Here is a 12,528-nt window from a genome sequence, read left to right on the forward strand (position 1 = left end):
ACAGAGGTGACAAATCTGTAGAATTGATTATAGAAAATTGGAAAATGATGTCGTAGTACATCATGTGACCATTTTTAACCAATGAGAAGCTTCAGAACTGGGGAATTCCTTATCAATGCATTGGTTTCAACCGCGAGAATGTGACATCACACAATGAGCAGCGCTTTTCGATTTCAATAGTTAATTTATGCAAGGATCTATTACGGATCCGTGATTTATGTCGGTGAATTCGTGTAATTTATGTCGGTGAATTCTGATAGCGCTGTTTGAAAATTGACCCATCCTAGCATGCAACAACATGCAATTGTACTCCCACAGAGCGCGCTCAGCAAGCTAGCGCATGCGTAATACTGAACTCAGTGACCTTTCAGACTCGACATTTCCGTTCAAAAAGGTGGATCAAGCATAAGTGGGAACGCGACTTGCGGTTTTGTTGCGGTAAGATAACAATCACACCAAAATGCCGGATCTTGATCCACCTTTTCACAATTCAAGTCGGAACGCAGTGTTAAATGGTTAAGCTGAACTGAAAGTCCAGATTTTACCGAGAGATAATATTCCTCTCAATTCACAATTTAAAGCCACTCAATATTTGTTTTATACCACTGATATACGGTAGATCCTTGTCATTGAGTGGTCGGGCACAACTTGACCACTGTTTAGAATAATTCTGATAAATCTTCTTTCTATCTTTCTTTCTTTTTTCTGGACAATAATTCTCTGTGTTTTTTTCCCTAAACGGTATATGGTATGTACTTGTTAACTTTAACATATATTGACCCTCATTCCTAGTGGTGCATATAACTCTGATGTCATGATGACGTCATCGGGTGTCAAATTACAAGCGATTTTTGTTGAAAAAAATGACGAACATCTTTCACTTATAACTCTCAAACAAAATAATCAATCATGTTCATACGTTGTATTCAGATAGACCATTCATTGATAAACATTTTTTGTCTGTACTTGAACTCGCTTGACCTTTACTTCCGGGTCAACCAGAAGGTTAAAGGGAATATACATCATTTGCTTTTGCTGTAATTTCCAGGAATGGATGGAATTGGGGGGTTGGAAATTTATAGCAAATATAGTTACACTGACTTTTTGGAGGTTTTTGGTTCGAAAATGCTATAAAAACCAAGAAAAACGATCATTTTCCTGTAGTCTGGTTCCCTGACTCCATATAAAAAGAAACAGAGCAGTTTACATACATTGGGGAATTGTAAGGTCAGGGAACCAGTTTAGCTGGCTCGTACCCGTTCATAGGTTTGTAATCGATTGCAAACAAGTGCTATGGTCAATTGGGGCCAGTATTTGAAAAAAAAGCCAGTTGTTTCCAACGCTGATCGGCCGATCAGCGTTGGAAATTGATACAAAAATACCACTTTTCTTGAAAATGACAGTATACCAGGTGCCATGATTTTACAGGATGCTTTACACTGTCATTCACTAACAGTCCAGCAAGGTATTTCAAAATGATTTGGTAGTTTTATTTTTTGATGTTTGCAAATGTTGTATTTTCCCTTTAAAGTATTTGTGAAATAAAAATGCAGACAGAAGCTTAAAACTCAAACCGAACCATTTTTTTCCCCAAACGATTTAGGGGATATGATTAAACCTGGTATGAACTTGAACCCCCATCCCAAGATGTAAAAAATTATCTGATGTCACCGTGATGTCATCAGGTGTCAAATTGCAATCAATTTAAGAGCCAAATTTGAGAAAAAAGTTTCAGCTTTAGAACTAAATAGAGTATCGTATTCGTTTTTCGAGCAGGTTTTAATTGGTGCCTCGGGCAACAATTCTTTTTCCCGGGCACAAAACCGTTTGACTTTAACTTCTGGTATTACCGGAAGTGCAATAAAAATTTAATATAACTCGAAAGCGGAAGCTTTTTATCTATATTCAAATAAATTATGAAAGTGTTATGAAAGGAATAAAGGACACAAAAATTATGATGTCATCTGAAAGGGCGCCCTCTAGGGGTATATCATTTCTTTTCTTTTTTTAAATTTAAAAACCACCCGTCCAATTTGAACCAAATCCCTCAATAACGATGTCAATGAACGTTCCATGTGATCCAGGTAAGTTGATGTTAATAGAGTGGTGTTATGTCATGGAAATAGGCATGGTTGCGGGGCATTTGTGTTTTTTAACACTATTCTTGTTTTTAATTTATTTTTAAAAACTTGCCGTTTGAATGCAGTGAAAGTTACTATGTAAAGCAAGTTTAGGTAGGCCTTCAATATGACATTATAACTGACACTTCTGTACTTCTCGTTTTTTAATTAAAATTAATTAAATCGCATCCTTCCGTTACCAAATTGGTAACGGAAGGACGGTAACGGAAGGACAAATGTTATTTGGGTCAAATGTTACAACATTTGTGCTCATGTTTGAAAAATGAAAATCACTGCAAATACATGCATGTATAATGAGCATTAAAAGGACATTTATGTGACGCACCTTCACGAAGGTGGTATAAGCAGGGCAAGGTGTTCATTACAAAGGATGGCACAGGCATGTACAAATGTATGTATGTCTATGTACTCGTACATAGACATACAATTTCTGTGAAGCCATTCCAGAAGCAAATTAAGTCAAAAATGAGATGGCAGAAAGTACTATTGGGCACTTTCATACAATTTACATGTGTAAGACATGTGAGGTGCAATTTTTTACCCCTCAGCCGAGAGGCTTGAGGGGTATTGTCATCGCCTACTGCGTCCGTCCGTCCGGTACGCACTGACATACGGACGGACGCTCCAGCCAGACGGAATTGTGGGGTGATAGCATTGTATTCCCATTAGGCCCCCTATCCCTTTTTCTAAAGATTCTCTTTTGGGGTGATGTTTTTCTATTGTGAAAATAGTGGGGTGATGTGTCCTGAAAGGAACATCACCCCACAAGGGGGTATGGTCAGAACGGACGTTCCAGCCAGACGGAATTGTGGGGTGATAGCATTGTGTTCCCATTATCCCTTTTTCTAAAGATTCCCTTCTGGGGTGATGTTTTTCTATTGTGAAAAAAGTGGGGTGATGTGTCCTGAAAGGAACATCACCCCACAAGGGTGGTATGGTCAGAACGGACAGCCAGCCGGACGGACGCCGTAGGCGATGACAATACCCCTCGAGCCTCTCGGCTGAGGGGTAAAAATGACATACAAATACATTCTGTACAAAAAGAAAGACACACAAGTATACCCTCGTAAACACCGACGAACGTCCGGGCAGCTTAGTTTCCAGATGATAACTTGAGTTAGAAATGTTGTTTGGGATTGTAACTTTGGTAGGGGGTTGCCCTTGGGAGTAGGCAAGTTGGGATTGGTTTTGGGGTCAAAAGGTCAAAAGGTCAAGGTCACTGTGGTGAGTTAAAGGTAAATGGCCTGGTTACGCCTTCTGGGACTAATGGCAAGTCTAGTGGACCTCATTCCTTGGTGCAGAATGCGAATGCTTCTCATACAACTCCATCTCCTGGCCTTGTATCGTCCGAAACGAGATTCTCTCTCGCTTTTGGTTCCGATTCGGCCCCTAGCACTTCAACATCTCAACTTGTGCCGCCAACGGGTAAACCTCAGTTGCGGAGTGACCTTCCCTCGACCTCAACCCACCTTGATTCTGACGACCGACGCATCCATACAAGGATCCATACTTGGGAGCAGAGACCACAGCCAGAATGTAGTCCCCAGAAGAGAGTTTATATCACATCAACGCTCTAGAGTTGTTAGCAGTCCAACAAGCTCTAATTCATTTTTCCAAACTGGTGACAGGTCATCATGTTCGGATCATGTCCGACAACTCGACAGTCGTCTCGTATGTCAACTGACAGGGGGGGACTCGGTCCCCCCCGTTATGTTTATGTTGGTGCCTAGCGAACAAGGTGCGACTATCTGCATCTCACCTCGCAGGGAAAGTGAACACCCTGGCAGACGGCCTATCCAGGGGCAAGGTTATCCCCACAGAGTGGACTCTTCATCGAACTGTGGTTGAGGCTATCTTCAAGAAATTCGACCGACCTCACATAGATCTGTTTGCGTCAGCCCTAAACCACCAGCTGCCGGTATACTCGATCGATCGATTGGACAAACATGTAGGCTTTTGCGTACCCTCCGATCTCACTAATTCCAAGAGTTCTAACCAAGATAGAAGCGGAAGCGTGCAGGGTTCTTCTCATTGCAACCTTTTGGCCTTGCCAAGCATGGTTCCGAAGACTTATTTGCCTTCTTGTACATCCCCCAGTCTTACTTCCACAACCAGCGGACCTCATTTGCCAACCTCGGTCGAAGATTTTTCACCTGGGGTCAGAAAATCTCCACTTAACGTGTTGGATGTTGTCCAGCATTCTTTCTGATCAGCAGGCCTTTCAGCAGACGCTGCCTACATGGTTGCCAGAGGCCGTCGAAAATCCACTAGACAGACTTACGACAACCGCCTTCAACATTTCTATAGATGGTGCAGAGTCGACTCGGTGGATCCGTGCTCAGCACCTTTGAAAGATGTTGGTGATTTTCTTATGAAACTTTTCAATCAGGGCCTCACGGTGGCGACTATTCGAGGCTATCGTTCAGCTCTTGCATCAGCTCATGCTGGGTTTCCAGATGGTAATACCATCTCTAATAATAACTCTCTAACCAAAATGCTTAAGGGTATGTTCATTGAGAGTCCTCCAAACAAGAAACTCTTTCCGACTTGGGATCTTGGGGGGGGGGGTCCTTCAAGCATTGTCTAAGCCACCCTTTGAACCCTTATCTGAGGCCGCAGCTATAGATTTAGCTGTGAATACGGCCTTCCTTGTGGCTACGGCCACTGCTAGGAGACGGAGTGAGATCCATGCTTTCTCTATTGATCCAGGTCATATTCGATGGGAACCAGGTGGTGTTCGTCTGGTTCCCAACATGTCCTTTCTGGCCAAAAATCAAACCCCGTCTTATACGCCCCCTGATATTTTTATTCCTGAAATTAAGTCCTTGTCCTCAGTAGCAGAGGACAGACTATGGTGTCCGGTACGAGCTTTAAAGTGGTACATTGCTCGTACCAAGTCTCTCAGAGGTAATGTTTCCCAACTGTTCATTACTACTACCAGTCCGTATAAGGCTGTCTCGCCAGATACCATTTCTCGATGGATTGTAAGGGCGATACGCTCATCCTTTAGTTCCTGGCCATGCCTGACAGCAGAAGCTCAGGCGGTGAATGCTCACGAGACGAGATCCATGGCCACGTCGTGGGTCTTCCTTAAGGGTGTTCCTCTCAAAGATATTTTACAGGCTGCAGCCTGGAAAACTCCAACTACTTTTATGTCATGCTACCTCAAAGATGTCGAGTCATCTGGAGGCAGAGTCGGCCGTAGTGCTCTGAGTGTACTCCAGCCTTCTATGACAGCCCCCCAGGAGTGATGAGTTGTTTCTATCACTTCACTCTGGGATTTATATTTTTCGGTGAGTTGGCTTCCTTTCTTTCCATCTTGCTTAAAGAAATTCGGAAGAGCGCGAAGGGACGATATTTATCTCTTTTACCAAGGATTTGTTGTTTTATTGTTACCTTGCGCCTCACCCGTTGACCGTTCTCCTTTTTACGGTGCCAGTCTATGCAATTGTAGGTTTAACAGGTAAGGGAGTCCCTGAAGTGGACTCCCCCAAATCAAGGGTGATTTGGGAGTCCGCAAAGGGACGATACTTACCTGTTAAACCTCCCACCCTCCTTCCCCACTTGGGTTCGGCTTTTACTGTGTCTTTTTACCCACACCTCGAGAAAAAGAGGACGAGTTGGCTTAATGGACCGAGTTAGGGACCATGGACGATGGAGGGCGCTATTGCGGTGTGGTAAAAAGAATCTAGCGTGAAAGCCTACGGCTAGATAAATATGCAATTGTAGGTTTAAACAGGTAAGTATCTTCCCTTCGCGGACTCCCAAATCACCCTTGATTTGGGGGAATCCATTTCGATACATGTAACAAGCCGACACTACCACTTCGTCTGTTAGGTCTGGGTACACGGGCGAGAGCATGATGAGGAACCGCCAGTTAGTAGCGCTGTGCTCAGTGTTAAAAGTGTCACGTCACACAAAAGAAAAATGCTGAAACTGCTGTATAACATGTATATCGCTTACAATTATTTTATAAAAAAAAGTATTTTATTTTTTATTATTCTTTAGTTGATATATGTTACAGTAAGAAGGGTTTGTTACATAATTACAAATGATTAAAATAATAACAGATATTTTTACATTTGCTTAATTATGTTTTCTGAGTAGGCGTTTTTACCCCGGGCAAAATCAGGAGTCTCGGGGTAAAAACGCCCAGTTCTTTCCTTGACATCAAACACTTTTGCAGCCTCATTTATCTTCAAAACCTCACTATTACAACTTTCTACAGCCATAGGCCTATATGTTTCTTGTATGAGTAAGTATTAGCTATAAGAGTTCTACCACAAAAATATTGAACAGTGTATTGTGTGAAGTGGGGAGGTACATGTAGGCGGTATCACTAACGGACATTACTTAGTGGTAAGGTATCTGGCATTTGGTAGGGAATGCCCGAGAAATCATGAGATCATGGCATTTTCTCAAGGAAAAAACAAAATAACACCTAGAGCTATGGTGATTTGAACGTACTTTTATTTTTAAGTAAAATGACTAGAAATGGTTCTAAGACCCGACTAGACCGGTTTCTGCTCTCATGCTCTAATAGCAGAGCTTCATCAGTAGTAAGCCAATACCGGTATTTAATATTCAGCTAAAGTCGTGTCAAATGTAGGAGTGCAAACATGTAGATAAGTGCATCTAATACACTTTTGTGTAAACCTTGTAATGAGTCCAATTCCCAGTTATTGATAAACATTGATTTGACAAGTAAACCTTTCAGATTTTTCGCCCTTTTATAGGCAGGAATTGGTTTGCTGGGAAACAGATTGCATAATTTCGGGTGTTCCGAAATTAAATGCCATTCTTTCAGCAATGCTTTAATTAGCTGCTGGGTTTTGATGTGTGGTGTGTAGATTATCTTGAAGACTAGAGGTAGTTCTTTTGGTAGTGTTTCATTCATGATGTATTGCTCACACTCACAGTTTTCAAATTTAATGTCTTTTATGACTGGCAATTTCCTCTTTTTTTTGTGGTTACAGAGTAAGTTTCTCCATGAACGCATTTCCTTTCTCCAAGAAATCTGTCTCGTTGTTACAGAAATGTGCATATCTTAGTAGTTCTCCTTTGATAAAGCCTTAGGTTATCAGCAGTCAGGCCTTGAATTTGGGAATTTTTAGGGCAAGGCCACTTTGGCCTTGAATGGAGCAAAATTATAGAGGGCACCACGGCCAGTCGGGAGGGCACCAAGGCCAAACTAATATCTGCAGAAGGGGCACAGAGGCCGGTTAAAAGAAATGCGCATTTATATTAGCGATCATGTAGTTTAGGGCCCCCCTTTAGTTTCGATCAAATTTGAGCCAAAGGTGTTTTTATCATTCAAAAAAGTACCTTTTCAACCTAAAGCGGACTTCTCTCAGCTTATATTGCACCTGTTTTGTAATTTTGAACACTTTTTGGGGATAGAAATTACGTTTTTTAAAGCAGTTAAAATTATGGTTGGTGACATGCGATCGCCATCTCTATTTTCGTGTTGCGTTTTTTCGTTGTCGTTTTCCCTCCAAATTCCCCTCAAAATTCGAAACCCTTCCCTCTATCTATAACCTACCTGCATGTTCTTAAAGTGGATTAAAAGTTGATTTTGTTCTCTTACGGGAATCAGGCCCATAATTAATACACGATCGCCATTTACAATGTCCGCTTTTGACAATCGGAATTCGGAACGCACGTGCACGCGTGTTTTGACTATGCCCCAAGCTCGTTTGCCTCGTACACGAACATTAATGCGTTCTGTACCGCGCATGCAAGCACTGGGAAAAAGAAAGTCGGTTGACTGCACGTAAGATCTGCCGTACGTACTCCTGCTGGTATGTGTGTGTACGAATACTGACATATATTTTTGCGGCGGGGGTGTCGCTACTTGAAGTATCGGCACATACAGGAACTGGAGATTCAGTTGTCAGTGTACATACGTACATGTACAGAACGTACGTGTGTGTACATCGTACAGTGGGGAATCGACGGCGTATGGCGGGACGGCCACGGCCGTACTGCGCGCGTGTGATTGATTCAGCGAGATATTAAGACAACTGATTGGGCTGGCATGGCATCGAAATACATTGTCAATTTGTGGAAAAACAACTGGAATCAAGAATTGTAGTGGTTTTAATAGGCTGATGCATGTTTTTGCAAAAAGGGCACGGCGGCCAAGGTAATTATGGGGCAAGGCAAAACTGGCCGTGAAGACAGGGATTTTTTGTGGGGCACCTCGGCCAGTAAGAAGGCAACGACGGCACTGGCCGTCGTGGCCGTCGTTCAATTCAAGCCCTGAGCAGTACCGTAGGCTAGAAACATATGCCTAATAACATGGAACTATGCTAGATTTTCAATGTTGGCAGGTATTTTACATGTATGTAACCCTACAAGTTTGTTATGGGCAAATTATGTATGCTAATGTTCCACTTCCTTCAACATAAAAATACCTGTTTCAAATGATCAAGTTTGTAGTTATAATTAACCAGCTGTGTTTGAAAAGTTATTTGTACTTGATGAAGTATCCCTCAATATTAAATTAATTACAAAAATATGACTATACTACAGGGAAACCTGTGGTATAGACATTTCTTTATGTGGGTGGGCGTTTTTACCCCGAGGCCCGGGTAAAAACGCCCACCAAACTTCCTCCCAAAAAGGGGGGCAAATTTCCCCTTATCAATATTATGACCATGATATTATATTTGCGCCTGATAGAGGAGACATGTATTGCATAAAACCACATATTTATTTCCTAGTGTCTCCAAGTTGTACTGAGATATTTAACAAAAACTTAAAAATCAGGCATTTTTTACCCTAGTTTACCCTAAATCAAGTTATTATCATTATCATTATTATTATTTATTCGGCCAAATTACAAAATACAACAAGCAATCCACAAAAATAAACAAAAACAACCCAATCCAAGCTGGCCAGGATTGACAAAAGTATAATAAAACACTGTGACTTGGAAGCCTACAATTCTACATAAATGATAATAAAAGTATGTATGCACATTACATTGGTATCAATGACCAGGGTGGGGGAGCATTACCCATGTCCCTAAAAAGAGAAAATAGGGTGGGTGGCACGTGGCTCATCACGGTAAAGGATCAGTAGAATCCTAATCAAACTTTGTGTTTCTGGTTTAACTTGGAGATTCTACCTCACCATTACAATGTACCTCCATTCAGAATCACGTGAGACTTCAAAGCTTGAGGACAGTAGGCCTATAATGTGTCCACAAGAATGTATTAAATAGTGTGATCAACATTTGAATCAATTTAATTGACTTTAAATAAACTGCTTATCATTGAATTAGCAAACTTTGTCTGTGGGGTTTCTTCCCCAATATTATTAAACCTGGCAAACATGTCTGTGTTTGTATTTCGCATGTATTTCACTTAATCTTGTCAAAAGGTATGATGTTTTCAGATGAAAATTGACAAGTCTTTTGTCTTCATGGTGATGCCATTTTGACAAACCACTGGCATTACCAAGATTTTGGCACATGCGCACAAATTAAGTAGAAGGGATAAACAGATATACGTTTAAAATGCACAACAGCTTAAATAGATTTTCGACTATGGCTCTAACTGCAAGGCTGTGTATTGTGCAGATTAATTAGTTGCCGTTTTATTTTCGAGTTGAACCCAATTCGGTCTAAATAAAAAAACGTTCAGACATCGTTTTAGCAAGAAAATTACACCAAATCGAGTTCAACCAGTGTTTTAAGGGAATTTTAAACGGTGTCTAAATTACTCTTAAGTCCACAAAATGATTTGGTCAGTGATTAGAGGCCTATGTGTTTATAGGTTCAGTGCATGAAACCCCAAAGTTTTATTTTATTCACTGTATATTTTCTTTATACAGAATGCAATGGATGATTCAGAGAAAAGACATAAGCATGCTAAAAGCAGAAAAAAGGACAAAGATGACAGAAGGAAGGAGGGGGCAAGAGAGAAACATTTGAAATACAATCAACCGCAAAAAGCACCTGAGAAAGGTCACAGTAAGTGTACTTTAATACAGTTGTGTTTTGGGATGTGCATTTTTCCCCTGTAAATTACAGATGATTTGTAAAATAAAATTATATCTTTAACAGAAATTGACCAGAGTGAAATTTAAACCTCTGATCTCTGGTACAGTACTCCGGAGGTTGCAGGTGCAAAGAATTTATGCTGATTGGAAAATTTTTGCTAAATCTGGTAAGTCTAGCACCTGTAAGCAGAATATCCAAATCTATGCATATATGGCAAGCAAGATACCGGCATGTTTGCATTCTGATAACCTGTCTTGCAAATCTCAAAGCAAAAGACAAAAAAAAACCCAAAAGGTGATTACATTAAAACAATGTTAATGTTTGCCAAACAAAATTCTCGATTTTGCAGTGTAATAAATCAATTTTTACCTCCAAAATCCTTCCTTTGCCAAGTTGGCCTGCTTGAAGAGAGTGTGTGGAAGTTACCAGATCTTTCTATTTTTTTTAGGGAGTGTTGATTATGATGAAGCTAGAAGTCGGAATAGAGATGACATAAATCATTCAGAGGCAGATAGGCTTAACCAAACAGAAGACAAAGGAAAAAGATCTAAAAAAGATGATTTTATCAAGAAAGAACGAGAAAAGGAAAAAAGAAGACAAATTGAGGTGAGGCTTTTCAAAATGAGTAAATGTACCCAGGTTTGTAGAAACTGGTATTAGCGACCAGATCCCAGTGACTCTGCTATACATACATGTACATGTAATGTCATATTTTCTGCTTATCCAAACTTACTGCCAGTTTCAGTTTTAAAATGTTGCAAAGTAAACTTATGCATGTTTTTATGCTAGGTACAGGGTTCCCATGGTCATTGAAAACCTGGAAAATAGAAATTTGGATATATCAGTTTCCAGACCTGGAAAAGTTATGGAAAAATGTTAAAGTGACAAGTCAGGGAAAAGATATTCTGATATTAATTGCCGTGTAAAGTAGACTTGACTCAAGTCAGAATTGCTTTTAGTCAGTATCTCAAAAAAATAAAAAAATAAAAACAAATTACCAAAAAACTACTTAGGTCTACATCACTCTACTTACCTGTAGAGCGAATACTACTTATTGTTCTCTATGCCGGCAGGCAATTTGCTAAGAGTTTTACACAATAGCGCCCTCACATGTCCTACCAACGACGCCCTGTGACATGCGCACTACGTTAACGTCCTCTTTTTCTCTTAGCCGCAGGCGAGGTATATCGTGAAATTTTGATCGACCCGAATTTCACTGTTTTATTTATGCCTCTTTGCTGGGAGAAACCTATTTATCAGGTATAAAGAGAAAGTGTTTATTGTAGAGTTATCATAGTGAGTTATTCTAAGTGAAGTGAGTTGGAAAAATGAGTAAATCTAGGAAGTTGGGGAGGACTGGGTGTGTCGATAATGGAGGGACGTACATCCCACCAGACAAGACCGAGTTCTCGGGGGACTGCACCGGTGATGGTACGTCACCGCGGCAGCAGTCCCCTAGTCGGCCCCTTCAGCCACTGCCGGCTGTCGGAGCTGACGGACCCGTTGACCAAGCGGGGGGCCGTACAACCCCACCGTCTTCGGTCAATATTCTCGGGTCCGCCCAACTGAAGGGGAAACGCACCGGCAAGACAAAGAAATTGTCTGACGCCGGGGCAGTACCCAAAAAGGGACGTACGGCAAAAGGTGGCCCCGCTACGGGACGCACCGTGCCTGTCCCTGGCACGTCTACGTGCCTGTCCCTGGCCCCTCTACATCGGATTTTATTCGTTGTTCGTGCATCCCCGTGTCCCCGCAATCCTCAACAACTACTCGCAGTCGTTCTTCAAAAAAGAAAAAATCAAAAAAGAGCCGCCGTTCCCACCATTCTTCGACGAGTTCTAGCGAGTCACCCGGCCGATCACACCGTGGGAAACGCCACAAGGGTGGCGACCCGATTTCATGCGATGATTTTTTGGAGGCTTTTCACTCCCTCGCGGCCTCATTGTCGGGCCGACAGGGAGATTACAGTCACAGTTGGCCGACTCCGGGCCAAAGGGACATACCACACACGGTTAGCCGTGCGCCGGAGTCCCATCCAGAATTACAGCCCCCACACGCCAGTCATCACGGCCGTGGTGGGGTGACTACAGACCAGCGGACAATGCCGTGCACGGAGGGCCGTGCACCGGCGTCCCCGCCCGGTATTAGTTTACACCCATCGGTGTCACTAGAGTCCGAGCGGGTCTCGATACCGGGACACCGTGACGGCGCTGCTTTGCCCCCGAGGCCTGGTTCCCATTCCCCGGTGACAACTCGCCCCCCGGACTCTGACAATTCGGCGGACGAGAGCGAACTGACTCGCACCATGCAACGCCTATCGGTGGCTGAGACCGAACTCCGCTTGGTCCAACAGGATATGATCAGAGTTCTGAATCTTCC

The 12,528-nt window shown here is 42.1% G+C and overlaps 1 protein-coding gene across 1 annotated transcript in view; it reads left to right on the plus strand.

Annotated features, from left to right (window-relative positions):
• The window catches only part of LOC119722043 (cytoplasmic dynein 2 intermediate chain 1-like), a 244,618-nt gene that overhangs the window by 19,699 nt on the left and 212,391 nt on the right, over positions 1-12,528 (plus strand). Inside the window, exons 4-5 of the mRNA XM_038192032.1 lie at positions 9,981-10,119; positions 10,598-10,755. Of these exons, the coding sequence (XP_038047960.1) occupies positions 9,981-10,119; positions 10,598-10,755 (297 nt within the window). The remainder of the gene's footprint in view (positions 1-9,980; positions 10,120-10,597; positions 10,756-12,528) is intronic.

Source organism: Patiria miniata, unplaced genomic scaffold, assembly GCF_015706575.1.
Source record: "Patiria miniata isolate m_02_andy unplaced genomic scaffold, ASM1570657v1 HiC_scaffold_14, whole genome shotgun sequence".
Taxonomy (NCBI): domain Eukaryota; kingdom Metazoa; phylum Echinodermata; class Asteroidea; order Valvatida; family Asterinidae; genus Patiria; species Patiria miniata.